Here is a 17,862-nt window from a genome sequence, read left to right as displayed (position 1 = left end):
ACATAGAGACATAACAAAAGCTTAAACACAGCAGCACCAGCCCTGCTAAACTTGAGAAGTCTGAGCTTGACAAGTTGGTAACACGCGATAGTTCCTGAACATACGTTGCAATCTTGAATCCACGTGGCAACTTCGTCGTCCGCGATGTCCCTGTCAGTGGCTGCCTTCAAGAGCTCATTGGTTCGACCCTCCTGCTGTTGAACTGTAGCAGCACACTGTTTGGAGTAGTCCTTGTATCTCTGCCAAAGCTGAAGTAGGGCCTTGCTGGCGTGCAGCTGCTCTGCAATCTCTTCCAGCAAGTGATTCCATCTGGAAACGATAGCAACACTCATGGGCTGATTCCCACCTTTCACCAAATGCTGTTATTTACTATTTTATTTTTCATGATCCTGGTCCATGTGACTATGGAAATAATGCAGATGTCTCATTTCTATCGAACGTAATAAAAAGTAACATTTCACTCTCATATTTCAAGGGTAGGTAGTAGAGATGAGGTCAATCTTGGGGTATACCGCAGTTCTAATTCCTTTCTAAATATCTCCACTACATTTACTTACCCTTGAGTTCATTTTGTGAAAATGAAAACATTAATAGAATAGAACCTAGAAAGCTCAAATTCAAAATGCCAGTGTGCTAATTGTATGGTTATTTATAATAAGATCGAGATGTGAATAATGAGCAACAGTGTAAAACCGGCGCGTCCCATACCTCATGTTGACTTCTTTCAGTGTATCGGTAAGAGTTTCTGTCACAGGCAGGTGACTCTCTTTTAACAGTTGGTTGGTGATGGAGCCAAATTTCTGTAAGCTCTTTTCCTGTTTTTCTAGATCATCTTGAAGATTCTGCCCAAAGGAAATGTGCCACAGATGACATAACAGGATCTAAAAATTCTAATGATCAAGTTTAAGGGTAATTTATAGCTGTTTTCATAGATATGAACATACAAGTACAAAAACCATGACTTTGCCCCAATGCTTTATGAGCTTTCTTTAGATAACCATTTTTTCCTTTTTATGAGTTTGTTCTTATGGGTGTGAGGAGGGTTCTTAACAATTGAGACTTCTTGGAGTGGGAGCTGGAATTCTGCTGGGAAAGCTCACACGGGGAGCCCCTGTCCAGCGTCGAGGAGGAAGGTGTGGGGCTGCTGGGTGTGCAATCCATTATACTGCGGTTCTCTTTGCTGCTCAAGGTCAAAGTCCAGATCTCTGCTTTATTACTTACCCAAAGTTGCTCTACCAGAGATTCCTGATAGTGAGACTTTAAGAAGGCATAGCTTTTCTGAGTACCAGCTCTAAGTTCTATCTCTGATGTTCTTCCTTGCAAAGAATATTTATTAGGCAGGCTATAGGCTTGGTGGAGTTGTCTACCAAGAACCAGTGAAGAAAGACATTTCCCTGGAAATGTTGCTGAAGTGATAGACTCAGTTCTTAGTAAAACTCCACAGGTGAAGCAGGCTGCAAAAATCCAGTCTCCACTTACCACTGATATATGGTTGCCATCAAATCAAAATATATAAGGAATAGACCCTGAGTCCTTTCATATCTTAAGATAGAAGATGAGAAACACAGAGTAAGCTCAATTAAAAAGTACTTCTAACCTCCTCAAAGTTATAAAATGTCTTTTTAAACTTACTATTCTCAAAATAAGCTTTAATGATTCTTAGTATCTGCAACAACTAGTTTAAGGTTTAAAGACATTTAACTTTGTACTTTGTATGTACAAGGTTACAAAGTACATATTTTGTATGTACTTTGACTTCCCTGGCGGTCCAGTGGTTAAGACTCGTCACTTCCAATGGAGGGGGCACAGGTTCGATCCCTGGTGGGGAACTAAGATCCCACATGCCGTGCGGCGCAGACACACACACACGCACATGCACACACTCAAAAGAAGTAAACTGTATATGCTTATTTTATCCTTCCTCCCTCCTGCCTCACCCAAAAAAAGGGCACTCCCTTCAGAAAGTATGCATATCACGTCAGCAACATATAAACTTTGATTGCCAAGCCAGGGACGTGGACCGATGTAAGGAGGGACACGTGAGGCTGTCATCCCATCCCTCAGGGCCTGACTTGCCCATCCCATAGGCTGCGTTACTTAGCCAGGGAGAAAGGGCAATGACAGGTGAGAGCGCCCAGGTGTGCAGGCGGGTGAGGGCAGTAGCTGATTGAGAGCAGTGACATAAGAGAGGACAGTGTGCTGTTTAAGTCAAACAGCAGCAATGTCCGCCTGGATGAATACAGTGATGATGGACACACAGGAAACCAAGCAGTTAAGTGCTAGAAAAGGAGGATTACGTGTACACACCACTGACATTCTGCTGAACGCAAAGAAAACAACTTAATGGTTTAAAATTTTATGACGTTTGCTATTTTTCTTTTTGTTTTCTTTTTAATCCTGTAGAATGTGTTTAGAAAAGCAGGATAAAAAAGAGAAAGGGAAGATATAAAAGGCAGCAATAATGGATCCAGGAGATTGATTTGCGTATAAAATCATTTCATAAAATACATTCATGGGGATATTTATATAATTAAAAAAGTCATTTAGTTATATACCAGTTATTCCAGAATTTGGTATCCACAGGCAAGTTTGGTTATGTAACACATAAGGCAGGTAAAATTAATTTTAAATATTTAAAAAATAATTAAATGTAAACAATATACACCAATTATTCCAGGATGATGTTTGCATTTGCTCATTTTTTAAAAATTTTTCTCAAATTAAGAAGGATGTTAAGGATGGGTTCAATTCATCCCTTACCTGAAGATTGTCCACCTGAACCTGCACAGCTTCTAAAGATCCAGTCAGCAGACGGAATCGGGAGAGAGAGTATCTGGCCTCCATGAGGTAACTGTTTATCTCATCAAAGGCCACTTTGTGGCGGCTCCACTGGTCAAGCACAGACTTCAGCAGGATCTTTAACTGCCCAACCTTTTGAAAGAGACAGAGGCTTCTTATAATTGCATAATATTTTAAGTGATAAAATATATAAATATATATTGCATTGATGGGAAAAATATTAACATTTAAGAATTTCATTGGGATTTCAGGCATTATAAATAAACTCAAATTAAAAAAAAGATTTGAGGGCTTCCCTGGTGGCGCAGTGGTTGGGGGTCCGCCTGCCGATGCGGGGAGCACGGGTTTGTGCCCCAGTCCGGGAGGGTCCCGCGTGCTGCGGAGCGGCTGGGCCCGTGGGCCATGGCCGCTGAGCCTGTGCGGCCGGATTTCACTCCTAATCTTTTGAATATGGAATAAGTATGGCCATGATTAAGAAAAGAGATCATATAAATTAACTTGCACCTGAATTCTCCGCTCTTTTTCTTAGCATAACCAAAAATGCTGAAACCAATCGAGGTACTATCACATGGGCCAAAGGCCTAAGAAAATGCTGCTGCAGAAACAAGGCAACACTCCCACGTACAGGCAGGTGCCAGGGCCTGTCCTAGGAAAGTCAGGAACAAACATGAACATAAAGCCAAGAGATCAATGAGAATTTCTAAATCGTCTATTTCTTCCTTGTAGTATTTTTGTTTGTTTTTCATGAGACGATGTTTCTGTGAAAGAACCACTCAATTTATTTAGATGGTAAATTGTTTCCAAAGAATTGTGATGATTTATAAAAGTGCATAAAATAAAATGAACTAGATTTAAAATCGGGTTAAAGATAAGGTAATTAGAAAGCTGCCCTCGGAGACCATCACGTGGACTGTGAGAGCGGTTTGCTGGACACCTTGGTCTCTGTCACTTAACCTGCTGGTGCCTCAGCCCTCACCTCTGGAAAGTGCGGGCAGGAACCACTGGCACAGGTGTGTGCAGAGCAGGGGTCGTTGTTACATGTATTCTTCTTACTGGGGGATTCAACTCTCTATTCAGCACGTAACGTCAAACGTCTTCACAGAGCTTACGTTTTAGTGAGAGACGTTAAATAAACGAGCAGACCACATCATATGTGAGAAGTTGATAAATAGCACAGATAAAAGCAAAGTGGAGAAGAGAGTCAGGGCATGTAAGGGGAGGATGCAAAGGCTGTCATTTGAAACAAGGTGGTCAGGAAAGCCCTCCCTGAGACGGCGAATTTAAACAAGGGCTTTGAGGAGAGGGAGTGGCCATGTGGATATCAGGGAGAGGGGGCTCCAGGCACAGGGAAGAGCCGGGACAAAGTCCCCGAGTGTGGAGCACACCACTGGGTTCCAGACTAGGGGGACAGCAGAAGCACAAGAAACCTGTGGGCTAGCAGCGGGAGCCGCATGGTTTGGGTCTCATTCTGTTGTTTTTTGTTGTTTTTTGTTTCTTTGTTTTTGCGGTACGCGGGCCTCTCACTTTTGTGGCCTCTCCTGTTGCAGAGCACAGGCTCCGGACACGCAGGCTCAGCGGCCATGGCTCACGGGCCTAGCCACACCACAGCATGTGGGATCTTCCCGGACCGGGGCACGAACCCGTGTCCCCTGCATCGGCAGGCAGACTCTCAACCACTGCGCCACCAGGGAAGCCCTGGCCTCATTCTGAATGAGACAGGAAGGTATTGCGGGGTTGTGAGCAGAGGACTGGTGTGATCTGACTTCCATTTTAACAGGACTTCTCTGGCACGGAGACTATTTAGGAGGCCATGAAAATAATCAAAGCGAGCAGTGACGGTGACTTAGACCTAGGTGCCAGCTGCACAGACGGGCACAGAGGCTGGACTCTAGATCTATCCTGAAAACAGGGCTGACAAGATTGTTGATGGACTCTGTGTGGGTCTGAGGGAAAGAGAGGAGTGAAGAATGACTCCATAGGTTTCAGCCCATGCAACTGGATGGGTAGAGTTGTCATGAACTGAGGTGGCAGAAAGTGTAGGTTTGTAGGGGAAGAATGGGAGTTGGGGGCTTCCCTGGTAGCGCAGTGGTTGAGAATCTGCCTGCCAATGCAGGAGACATGGGTTCGAGCCCTGGTCTGGGAAGATCCCACATGCCACGGAGCAACTGGGCCCGTGAGTCACAACTACTGAGCCTGCACGTCTGGAGCCTGTGCTCCGCAACAAGAGAGGCTGCGACAGTGAGAGGCCCACGCACCGCGATGAAGAGTGGCCTCCGCTTGCAGCAACTAGAGAAAGCCTGTGCACAGAAATGAAGACCCAACACAGCAAAAATAAATAAATAAAATTTTAAAAAAGAAAAAGAATGGGAGTTGGTTTGGGCAGGAAGTTTGAGATGTCTAATGGTCATGCAAGTGGAGATGTCTACAGAGGACTTCCCTCTGTGTCTGTCTCTGTCTATAGTTTAGGTGAGAAATCCAGTCTGAGGATACACATCTGAGAGCCATCTGTGCCTAGATGGTAACTATGGACATGGGAATGGATAAGATTATTAAAAAAGCCACGTTCATAGTAATGTTAATTATAGGAAACATCCGAAGCTAGGCTCTTTAAAAGAAGGTGAATAAAGTGGACTTAACACCACCAACAGATGCTGTGTAGATTCCGTGATTATTTACTTATTTTAGGAAAACCAAAACCCATGTCACATTTGGACATGAGATGGCAAGCACAGTCTTGGAGGCAGCTCTCCACAAGAAACGTTACCCTGTGGTCCAAATTTGCCCAGGTGTGGCTGAGATCCTGAAGTGTGCTCACGACAATGCCGGAGGCTTCTTCTTTCTTGTTCTGAATCAAAGCAAGTCCGTTCTGCTCAATTTTCTCTACCTCTTTTTCTTTTGCTTTAATCAAATCTTCCAGATCCTGAAAGATGAAGAAACAGTCATTTTAAATTATTCTATTATGGAACTCTGGGGTACACTGAAATTGAGCCATTATAGTCTCACAGCCGAAAAATCTTTTATTAAGCTGAAAAACTTATCATTCTCAGGAGAGGGTCTCCAGAGTGATACTTCTTACATTTAAATTTTTAAAATTCTCTTTTCATTCCATGAGAAATTAGCATCACAAAAAAACCACGCGAAATGTAAATGGCACTAGATAATTTTTTTCAAGAAGCTACAAGGAAAGAAATATATGTTGGAAATGGTAACATGATTTATATTCTTACATTCATTTATCTTGCTGTTGGAAAAGTTACACAGTCCTAGCTCATGGGATGAAATGCAATAGAATGGTGTTCCGGACTCCAGTATCTGAGATTTAGTTACATGTCTGTGACTGTCAAGGTGTGCCACTTTGCACAAGTGAGAAACTTCCACAGGGTCTCAGTTTCTTCATATGAAAAATCAGAGTCTCTGTTAACCTGTCTTTCTCCCTAAAATACTCTGATTCTAAGGGAGTATGAAAAGTTGTACAAGTTTCTTTTCATGAATCGAATGCTCATTTTCTTAGAATTTGCATTTATAATAGTCAGGATGAAATGTTCAAAAAAGAAAATGAGGCAACACTCTGGAGATCATACTTAACCATAATCCTCACCTATATTTCACCTATATTTTAAAGCCACCTGAAACTCTGGAAAGCTCAGTGAGCCAGGCTGAGACTGCTATCAACATTTTATGGGTGAACAGTGAGAGATTATGTCACGCAACCTGTCTCCAGTCACAAAAGGGCCAGAAGTAGAATCAGAATCCAAGACTTCTGAGCCCACTGACTCCCAGCCCAGTGCTGGAGGCAGATGGGAATTGCGGAGAAGAGGTAAATAAATCCATGTCGGGGTGATGTGGGAAGCTGTATACTGATCCTGGGTACATGCTCATATTCAGAAGTACACCCCCAGAACTAGATATGCAGATTGTAGGCCTTGGAGGTTAGAGTGAAAATTGCAAAATATTTTAAGTTTGGATAATGTCTCAATTCTGTGAAAAAGATGTCCAGCTCCCTGTCATGATCCACATATGGATAAGTCCCTTGGGCTTGGGCAGTGCTGTGGATAGGATACTAGTGAGAAGTCCTGGACTCTGCTGTTTTAGTTACAAATGTACCTCTTTTAATTTTTGCTTCGTGTGGTGCAATCTTTTAATCACTCCCTACCTTACGTATAAATTAGGAATAATAATACATTTGCTTATCTCAAGGGGATAACATTAGATAAATAAATCTATGAAATCCCTTTTAAGCTGTTAAAAACTAGGCAAATGTAAGAGTTTATTTTATTCAGCCATTTGGTAATCTGCCCTGCTTCACTGCAAATTTATTTATTTTTCTCTCCTTAACTATTACGAAGCTATCTTTGTCTTGATGTATTAATTAGAAGTTCATGTAATTAGTAGCCTAAAGAGATCATTTTTGTTTTGAATAACTGTTCTTTCGTTTTCACTTTATAATTTTGTCAGTATTTTGACAGCTCTGATAATTAACCTGAGAATAAATATAGTGGTTACCAGTGTTACAGGTCCTTTATACAGTAAAGAAAACATAATGAACTTTACTATTTAAGGATTTTTCTCTCTGCTTCTCTAAAAGATTACATAACCATAAATAATCCTTCCAAATATGATCCTAAAATTCAACCACTGGAATTGAATTTATTCTCATTTATCCATAGATGTTAACTTTTTAAGTGAGCAATATTGAATGAATGACCCACTGCTTAGAAACACATCTCATAAGTGTCCTGCGCATTTATGTTGGCATAAAAGCAAAACCCAGGAGGGAAACAGGAATGAAATATATATTTTGTGCAAAACCAAGGTGTTTTCCTTTCCCTCCAATAATAATCAAAAGATGATTCTGTTTGGGGCTTCCCTGGTGGCACAGTGGTTGAGAATCTGCCTGTTAATGCAGGGGACACGGGTTCGAGCCCTGGTCTGGGAAGATCCCACATGCCACGGAGCAACTAGGCCCGTGAGCCAGAACTGCTGAGCCTGCGCGTCTGGAGCCTGTGCTGCGCAACGAGAGAGGCCGCAATAGTGAGAGGCCCGCGCACCACAATGAGGAGCGGCCCCCGCTCGCCACAACTAGAGAAAGCCCTCGCACAGAAACGAAGACCCAACACAGCCCTAAATAAATAAATTAATTAAAAAAAAAAAAAAGATGATTCTGTTTCTGATCTATGAAGGGAAAAGCCAAACCTAACATTTTTTTTGCAATAATAAATCATTCTTAACTTGGGTTAATTCATAAATATCAGTTTTTATGTTGGTTCAAATTCATAAATCACTTCTGAAAGAGTGGAAAATATCCAAGATTTTTTTAAACAAAATAAAGCTTGAATCCAGTCACCAATGTAAGTATGCTGGCTTGAATTCTACACTCTGGTCCAGAAGAACCATTTCTCAAAAATGACAATAAATTTTTATCAAGACTTGTGGTACTGCCAAATGGAACCTGCCAGTTAGGCTACTGTGATTTATATGTGATGCCCCAAAATAACTATGTGGTCTACTTTCATTCTGTTCTTTGTTTCCAAAAAAATGACTTTTCATTTGAAATCACAAATTGGCATTGGAGTTAAGTTCTTTCAACCATACTTGAAGCTGTTTCTCCTGACACTGCCTGGTGTGACCCTCTGGGGGGTTAAAAGTTTGGGTCTGAAAAGGAGTGAAACTTGGTCAAGTTTCTGCTACATTTTCCAGCTAACAATCTCTCTCTCTGTGTTAAACAGAAGACATGTACATAAAAAGAAAATGGAAAATGGCAGAAAAAAGTATACATTAAAGAGAAGAAAAAATAGTAAGAAAGAGAAAAATAAAAGGAAAGAAGGCAGAAGAAAAATAAAGAAAAGGAAAAGTTAAATTAACCTATATTTCAGTCTTTTAATAGTCAAGTTTATTATTATAACAAGGAAGCACTGACCTTGCTAATGTGAATGCTGAAATTATGTTTTAATTTTAATGAAAACATTGTAACTTAGGAAGTCATCCTTTGAAGTAAAATTTTGAAATTCTGGTTTACTTGTACATTTTAGAATTGATAGCCTACTACTTGAAACCATACTGGCTCCTGGAAGATCGGAAAGGCAATAAGACTAGCTGATGCATGTTTTTGGTCTTCCATCTTTTACACACCAATCTTCTGATGTGAAGTTTTTTTCTTTAATTTCAAGGTAGTTCCCTGTATGATAGTTTTCTTTACCATTTTCATGCACCCTCGAAATTGCAATCCATGAGCTTGTCAGCCCAGGACAAGAGCATGTGCTCTTCCTTTTTGAACCAAAAAGCTTTGACTGAGAGCTGAAATATACATCTCTTTACATATGCCCCCAAAGAAAAACTGCTGGTTGGAAGGAAGATCATTACCAAAGGCCATTCTTTTTGAAAGCTGAAATATAAAAACTATCACAGCTAATCTGTAACACACTACAAATTATTGAATTATTTAAAAAAAAAATTAGAGCATTCGCTGTAACAGCTTACATTTCTTTTGTATAAACAAGAATCCCTGAGGAAATATTAAGTGGTCCTAAGTCACTGGAAAACATTTAGAGTCTGCCCGCTCCACACCAAGATCCTTATCACCAACAGGAGAACAAGCGTGCGCGGTCTTCCCAATGGGACACAGTAGGAGGTAACACTGTCTGCTGGGAAGCACTGGCTCATTGGAGTTGAACCGGAACCCAATCAAGCCTCTAGTGCTGACTTCCATCTACCGGAAATACAGGGGAGAGGAGAGCATCTCAAGGGACTACACAGGCTAATCAATCCTGAACCTGAGTCCAGTCTACGGTTTTTGCAACAAGTTAACAGTGTCAAAAAAAAACCTTAAAGAGACTTAAAAGATTTAAGAAGAAATGGAGGATGTGGACACTCTGATATCTTTGTTTAAATAAATTAACTTAAAAAAAAGATATTTTAAAGACAATTGAGGAAATAGTGTTATGAGTTGGGCATTAAATAGTATTCAGGGGTTACTGTGAATTTTTTGGGGGTGATAATGATATTATGGTAATATAAGAAAAGGGTCCATTTCTTTTAGAGAGGCATACTGTAGCATGCAGGAGTAAAATGACACGATGTCTGGGGAGGCGGAGTCAAGATGGCAGTCTGGGAAGATGCCGAGTTAGCATCTCCCCATAATTAGGATGCCTGCCGGCCACTGGTGGCGGACCCTGACGCCCAAGGAGACGGGAGGAACCCCCAAGTGAACTGGTAGGACGTGGGGGACTGAGCGGGGAGGAGAAGTGGAGGCCAGACAGGATGGGCACCCCTGAGGCCAGGGAGATAAGGACAGGCAGGTGGGAGGAGCCATCCGGGAGGAGTGGGAGAGGAGTGGAGAGGTTGATTGCCCCGCCCACTCGGGCCCGGGGAACCTGCTGAGCTCCCAGGCTGGTCCCCTGCCCTACAGGGCCCCCTCCTCCCCCCGGCCACATTGGTCCTGGGGGCACAGGAAGGAGGCTGAGGAGAGGCAGGTGGGAGGGGCCCTCCAGGAGGAGCAGGAGAGGAGTGGAGGGCGTTTGTCACTCAGGCCCGGGAGCCCCAGTGAGCTCACAGGTGAGGTCCCCCCACCCTCTGAGACCAGGGGTTGGGGGGCACGCCTGGGCCCCTTCTGTTCCCACCCCCTACAGCACCCAGGGCCTTTTCCGGCCCTGTGGGTCCTGAGCATTGGCCTCGCCCACCACCCAAACCTTGCCCTTGTTTAGGCCCTGCCCTCCACAGCCAAGGCCTTCCACCCCCCTTTTTTTACTTTCTTTTCTTTTCTTTTTTCTTTCTTTTTTTTTCTTTTTCTGCCACGCCATGCAGATTGGGGGATCTTGGTTCATGAAGCTCCTGTGGTGGGAGCTCTGAGTCCGAAGCACTGGACTAACAGAGAACCTCAGACCCCAGGGAATATTCATTGGAGTGAGGTGTCTCATGAAGGTCCTCATCTCAGCACTAAAACCCTGCTCTACCCAACAGCCTACAAACTCCAGTGTTGGAAGCCTCAGGGCAAACAACCACTAAAGACAGGAACACAATCCCACTCATAAAAAAAATTAAGAAATGAGACAGCAAAAAAATATGTCACAGATGAAGGAGCAAGGTAAAAACCTATAAATAAATGAAGAGCAAATAAATGAAGAGGAAATAGGCAATCTACCTGAAAAAGAAATCAGAGTAATGATAGTAAAGATGATCCAGAATCTCAGAAATAGAATGGAGGTGCACAATTGAGAAAATAAATGTTTAACAAATATCTAGAAGAACTGAAGAACAAACAGAGATGAACAACCCAATAACTGAAATGAAAAATACACTAGAAGGTTATCAATAACAGAATAACTGAGGTAGAAGAACAAAAAGGTGAGCTGGAAGACAAAATGGTGGAAATAACTGCCAAGGAGCAGAAAAAAGAAAAAAAATGAAAAGAATCGAAGACAATTTCAGAGACCCTCTGGGACAACACTAAATGCACCAACATTCGAATTATAGGGGTCCCAGAAGAAGAGAAAAAGAAAGGGTCTGAGAAAATATCTGAAGAGATTATAGATGAAAACTTCCATAACATGGAAAAGGAAATAGTCACCCAAGTCCAGGAAGCACAGACAGTCCCACACAGAATAACCCTAGGAAAAACACACCAAGACACATATTAATCAAACTAACAAAAATTAAATTCAAAGAAAAAATATTAAAAGCAGCAAGGGAAAAAACAAAAAAAATAACATGCAAAGGAATCCTCATAAGGTTATCAGCTGATTTTTCAGCAAAAACTCTGCAGGCCAGAAGGGAGTGGCAGAATACATAAAGTGATGAAAGAGGAAAATCTACAACCAAGATTACTCTATTCAGCAAGGATTTCATTCAGATTTGATGGAGAAATCAAAAGCTTTTCAGACAAGCAAAAGCTAAGAGAATTCAGCACCACCAAACCAGCTTTACAACAAATGCTAAAGGAACTTCTCTAGGTGGGAAACACAAGAGGAGAAAAAGACTCACAAAAACAAACCCAAAACAATTAAGAAAATGCTAATAGGAACACACATATCAATAATAACCGTGGGGCTTCCCTGGTGGCGCAGTGGTTGAGAGTCCGCCTGCCGATGCAGGGGACATGGGTTCGTGCCCCGGTCCGGGAAGATCCCACATGCTGCGGAGTGGCTGGGCCCGTGAGCCATGGCCGCTGAGCCTGCGTGTCCGGAGCCTGTGCTCCGCAACAGGAGAGGCCACAACGGTGAGAGGCCCGCGTACCGCAATAAAAAAAAAAAAAATAATAATAACCTTGAATGTAAATGGATTAAATGCCCCAACCAAAAGACATAAAAACAAGATCTGAAAGGATACAAAAACAAGACCCATATATATGCTGTCTACAAGATACCCACGTCAGACGTAGGGACACATACAGACCAAAGTGAAAGGATGGAAAAAAGATATTCCATGCAAATGGAAATCAAAAGCAAGCTGGAGTAGCAATACTCATATCAGATAAACTAGACTTTAAAATAAAAACTGTTACAAGAGAAAAGGAGGGACACTACATAATGATCAAAGGATCAATCCAAGAAGATATAACAATTATAAATGTTTATGTACCCAACATAGGAGCACCTCAATACATAAGGCAAATGCTAACAACCACGAAATGAGAAATCGACAGTAACACAATAAGATTAGGCGACTTTAACACCCCACTTACACCAATGGACAGATCATCCAAACAGAAAATAAATAAGGAAACACAAGCCTTAAATGATACAATAGACCAGATAGATTTAATTGATATTTATAGAACAATCCACCCAAAAGTGGCAGAATACACTTTCTTCTCAAGTGCACATGGAACATTCTCCAGGACAGATCACATCTTGGGTTACAAATGAAGCCTCAGAAAATTTAAGAAAACTGAAATTGTACCAAGCATCTTTTCTGACCACAATGCTATGAGACTGGAAATCAATTATAGGAAAAAACTGTAAAAAACACAAATACATGGAGGCTAAACAGTGTGCTATTAAATAACTAAGAGATCACTGAAGAAATCAAAGATGAAATCAAAATATACCTAGAGACAAATGACAATGAAAACATGACGACCCAAAACCTATAGGATGCAGAAAAGCAGTTCTAAGAGGGAAGTTTATAGGAATTCAATCTCACCTCAAGAAACAAGAAAAATCTCAAATAAACAATCTAACCCTACATTTAAAACAACTAGAGAAAAAGAACAAAGAAAACCCAAAGTCAAGAGAAGGAAAGAAATCATAAAGATCAGAGCAGAAATAAATGAAATTGAAATGAGGAAAACAGTAGCAAAGGTCAATAAAACTAAAAGCTGGTTCTTTGAGAAGATAAACAAAATTGATAAACCCTTAGCCAGACTCATCAAGAAAAAAAGGGAGAGGACGCAAATCAACAAAATTAGAAATGAAAAAGGAGAAATCACAACCGACACTGCAGAAATACAAAGGATTATAAGAGACTACCACAAACAACTATATGCCAATAAAATGCACAACCATGAAGAAATGGACAAATTCTTGGAAAGGTACAATTTTCCAAGACTGAACAAGGAAGAATTAGAAAATATAAACAGACCTATCACAAGCAATGAAATTGAGAGCGCAATTAAAAATCTTCAAATAAACAAAAGTCCAGGACCAGATGGCTTCACAGGCAAATTCTATCAAACATTCAGAGAAGAGCTAACACCGATCCTTTTCAAACTCTTCCAAAAAACTGCAGAGGGAGAAACACTCCCAAATTCATTCTACGAGGCCACCATCACCCTGATACCAAAACCAGAAAAATATATCGCAAAAAAGAAAATTATAGACCAATATCACTGATGAACATAGATGCAAAAATCCTGAACAAAATACTAGCAAACAGAATCCAACAGCACATTAAAAGGATCATACACCATGATCAAGTGGGATTTATCCCAGGGATTCAAGGATCCTTCAATATATGCACATCAATCAATGTGATACACCACATTAACAAATTAAGGAATAAAAACCATATGATCATCTCAATAGATGCAGAAAGAGCATTTGACAAAATTCAATACCTATTTACGATAAAGACTCTCCAGAAAATGGGCATAGAGAGAACCTACCTCAACATAATAAAGGTCATATATGACAAACCCACAGCAAGCATCATTCTCAATGGTGAAAAACTGAAGGCATTTCCACTAAGATTAGAAACAAGACAAGGATGTCCACTCTCGCCACTCCTGTTCAACATAGTTTTGGAAGTCCTAGTCATGGCAATCAGAGAAGAAAAAGAAATAAATGGAATACAAATTGGAAAAAAAAGAAGTAAAACTGTCACTCTTTGCAGATGACATGATACTATACATAGAAGATCCTAAAGATGCCACCAGAAAACTACTAGAACTAATCAATGAATTTGGTAAAGTTGCAGGATACAAAATTAATGCACAGAAATCTCTGGCATTCATATACACCAACAACGAAAAATCAGAAAGAGAAATTAAGGAAACACTCTCATTTACTATTGCAACAAAAAGAATACAACACCTAGGAACAAACCTGCCTAAGGAGGCAAAAGACTTGTACTCAGAAAACTATAAAACACTAATGAAAGAAATCAGAGATGACATAAACAGATGGAGAAATATACCATGTTCTTCGATTGGAAGAATCAATATTGTGAAAATGACTATACTAACCAAAGCAATCTACAGATTCAGTGCAATCCCTATCAAACTACATATGGCATTCTTCACAGAATTAGAACAAAAAATTTTACAACTCGTATGGAAACACAAAAGACCCCAAATAGTCAAAGCAATCTTGAGAAAGAAAAACAGAGTTGGAGGAATCAGGCTCCCCAACTTCAAACTATACCACAAAACTACAGCAATCAAGACAGTGTGGTACTGGCACAAAAACAGAAATACAGGTCAATGGTACAGGATAGAATGCCCAGAGATAAACCCACGCACATATGGGCACCTAATTTATGACAAAGGAGGCAAGAACATACAATGGAGAAAAGACAGCCTCTTCAATAAGTGGTTCTCCGAAAACTGGACAGCTACATGTAAAAGAATGAAAATAGGACACTACCTAACACCACACACAAAAATAAACTCCAAAAGGATTAAAGACTTAAACGTAAGGCCAGACACTACAAAACTCTTAGAGGAAAACATAGGAAAAACACTCTTTGACATAAACCACAGCAAGGTCTTTTTTGACCCATCTCCTAGAGAAATGGAAATAAAAACAAAAATAAACAAATGGGACATAATTAAACTTAAAAGCTTTTGCACAGCAAAGAAAACCACAAAAAAGACAACCCTCAGAATGGGAGAAAATATTTGCAAATGAAACAACAGACAAAGGATTAACCTCCAAAATACACAAATAGCTCATGGAGCTATCATATAAAACAAAAAATCCAGTTAAAAAATGGGCAGAAGACCTAAATAGACACTTCCCCAAAGAAGACATACAGATGGCCAAGAGGCACATGAGAATATGCTCAACATCACTAATCATCAGAGAAATGCAAATCCAAACTACAATGAGGTATCACCTCACACCAGTCAGAATGGCCATTATCAAATAATCTAGAAACAATAAATGCTGGAAAGGGTGTGGTGGAAAGGGAAACCTCCTGCACTGTTGGTGGGAATGTAAATTGATACAGCCACTATGGAAAACAGTACAGAGTTTCCTTAAAAAACTAAAAATAGAACTACCATACGACACAGCAATCCCACTACTGGGCATATACCCTGAGAAAACCATAATTCAAAAAGAGTCATGTACCAAAATGTTCACTGCAGCACTATTGACAATAGCCAAGACATGGAACCAACCTAAATGTCCATCAACAGATGAATGGATAAAGAAGATGTGGCACATATATACAATGGAATATTACTCAGCCATAAACTGAGTTATCTGTAGTGAGGTGGATGGACCTAGAAGTAAGTCAGAAAGAGAAAAACAAATACCATATGCTAACGCATACATATGGAATCTAAAAAAAGAAAAATGGTACTGATGAACCTAGTTGCACAGCAGGAATAAAGAGGGAGACATAGAGAATGGACTTGAGGACACGGGGTGGGAGGGGCAAGCTGGGGCGAAGTGAGAGTAGCATCGACATATATACACTACCGAATGTAAAATAGTTAGCTAGTGGGAAGCAGCAGCATAGCACAGGGAGATCAGCTCGGTGCTTTGTGTCCACCTAGAGGGGTGGGATAGGGAGGGTGGGAGGGAGGCTGAAGAGGGAGGGGATATGGGAACATATATATGCATATGGCTGATTCACTTTGTTGTACAACAGACACTAACACAGTATCGTGAAGGAATTATACTCCAGTAAAGATCTATTTAAAAACAACAACAACAACAAACACAGTATGGTACTGGCATAATGATAGACATATAGATCAATGGAATGGAACTTAGCTTCCAGAAATAAACTCATGCATTTACAGCCAATTAAAAAAGAAAATGACATGATGTCTGGGATTCACTGTAAAATCTTTACAAAGAAAAGAAATAATGCAGGCAAGTATGTCAAAATCTTGATCATTATTAAATCTGATGATCAGTATAGAAGGATTCTCTACGTACAAGTGTATCTGAAAACTCATAAATTCAAATTTATAAAAACAGGTGAGGGCTTCCCTGGTGGCGCAATGGTTGAGAGTCTGCCTGCCGATGCAGGGGACACGGGTTCATGCCCCGGTCTGGGAAGATCCCACATGCCGTGGAGCGGCTAGTCCCGTGAGCCATGGCCGCTGCGCCTGCGCGTCCGGAGCCTGTGCTCCGCAACGGGAGAGGCCACAACAGTGAGAGGCCCACATACCACACACACACACACAAAACCAAAAAACAAACAAACAAACAAAAAAAACAGGTGAAGAAAACCTCACAGTTAGAAAAACTCTATAAATCACATAATCAGAGAAATTTGTTACCAAATGCAACATTTTTCCATACTGAATCCTCAATTCTCAGGACCCACAAATTTCTTCGGTGTACACAAAGAAATTGTGTAGTGGCACCTGTCAGCCACCTGGACCAGTTACCTGACAGTCTTTCAGCGCGTTCTGAACTGAAGCCTGATCTCCAGTTCGCTCTTGTTGCTTTAGTCTCTTTTCCTGGGTTTCAAACCAAGTTTTCAGACATTGTACGTTATTTTCATATTCTGACCAAGATTCCAATAAGCCTTCCAACAGCTGGATCTGAACAAACATAATGAAATGAAATTTGCAATTTTATTTTAGAATCAAATTACTGGCAGGTCACTATTTCCTCCAGATTAAGAATTCTTAAGAGAGAGTCCATTGTATATATGATTAAAAATGAATGTTAAAAAGTATAAATCAGTGGCCATTACTGGTAAACAAGTAAAGAACTTAAGTCAACTTGAGGCAAAGGAAAAAGATATTAAGAGGCATCTTTAATAAATGAAAACAATATGAAATATTCAAAGAGCAGTGGGTACACAGACAAAATAATGAACAGGGCTGAAGAACTGTTAGAACCTTCAGAGGCCGGTCTCTTCGGAAGCAGCTGTGTGCCCAGTGTAGCCATACTATTCGTGGGATGAGTTTTCTTTAGAGTGTACCTGTTCTTGGCGTTTTCATGAAACACGGACAGCAGAGAGCACTTGGCTCACCTTCTCAGCGACGAGACCCTGCAGGATTTGCCAGCTTTTATTCATTGCTCCAAGTTGCTCAGCAAAATCAGTCTTATCGCTGCGTTTACTTTCCACGTCCTGACTACTGATTTGTAGCACAGACTGGTTCACAAAATCGACAGTCAGCTGTTTACAGTTAATGTCGATCTTAAAACCCTAAAAAGGGAAAGGCGAAAATAAGAAAACAAGCTTATATGTATAAATGTCTTATATTTTACCAGGAGTTGGAAAGCCTTAAGTAACCTTAAGATTAATATTATCACTTGTGTGATTGAGTCCAAATGGCACAATCGGTATGTATTAATATAACGCATTATCTTCAGAAGTTGAATATATATAATATATGAATATACTAAATATAAATTGAATTCATACATTTTGAATGTA

At 40.6% G+C, this 17,862-nt stretch overlaps 1 protein-coding gene across 6 annotated transcripts in view; it reads right to left on the bottom strand.

Moving 5' to 3' along the window:
* Positions 1-17,862, bottom strand: part of SYNE1 (spectrin repeat containing nuclear envelope protein 1) — a 464,341-nt gene that overhangs the window by 101,689 nt on the left and 344,790 nt on the right. For 5 of the 6 annotated variants that reach the window (XM_082855887.1, XM_082855882.1, XM_082855883.1 and 2 more), the window contains 6 exons: positions 17,455-17,631; positions 16,862-17,017; positions 5,564-5,719; positions 2,761-2,931; positions 709-842; positions 105-309 (listed from right to left, as the gene is read on the bottom strand). In XM_082855887.1, the coding sequence (XP_082712013.1) occupies positions 105-309; positions 709-842; positions 2,761-2,931; positions 5,564-5,719; positions 16,862-17,017; positions 17,455-17,631 (999 nt within the window). Of the gene's footprint in view, positions 1-104; positions 310-708; positions 843-2,760; positions 2,932-3,775; positions 3,973-5,563; positions 5,720-16,861; positions 17,018-17,454; positions 17,632-17,862 lie in introns of those variants that run through there. The other variant, XM_082855886.1, reaches the window with a different exon arrangement.

This window comes from Leucopleurus acutus (assembly GCF_964270905.1).
Source record: "Leucopleurus acutus genome assembly, chromosome: 15".
NCBI lineage: Eukaryota > Metazoa > Chordata > Mammalia > Artiodactyla > Delphinidae > Leucopleurus > Leucopleurus acutus.
This window is presented reverse-complemented; position numbering and strand designations above follow the sequence as displayed.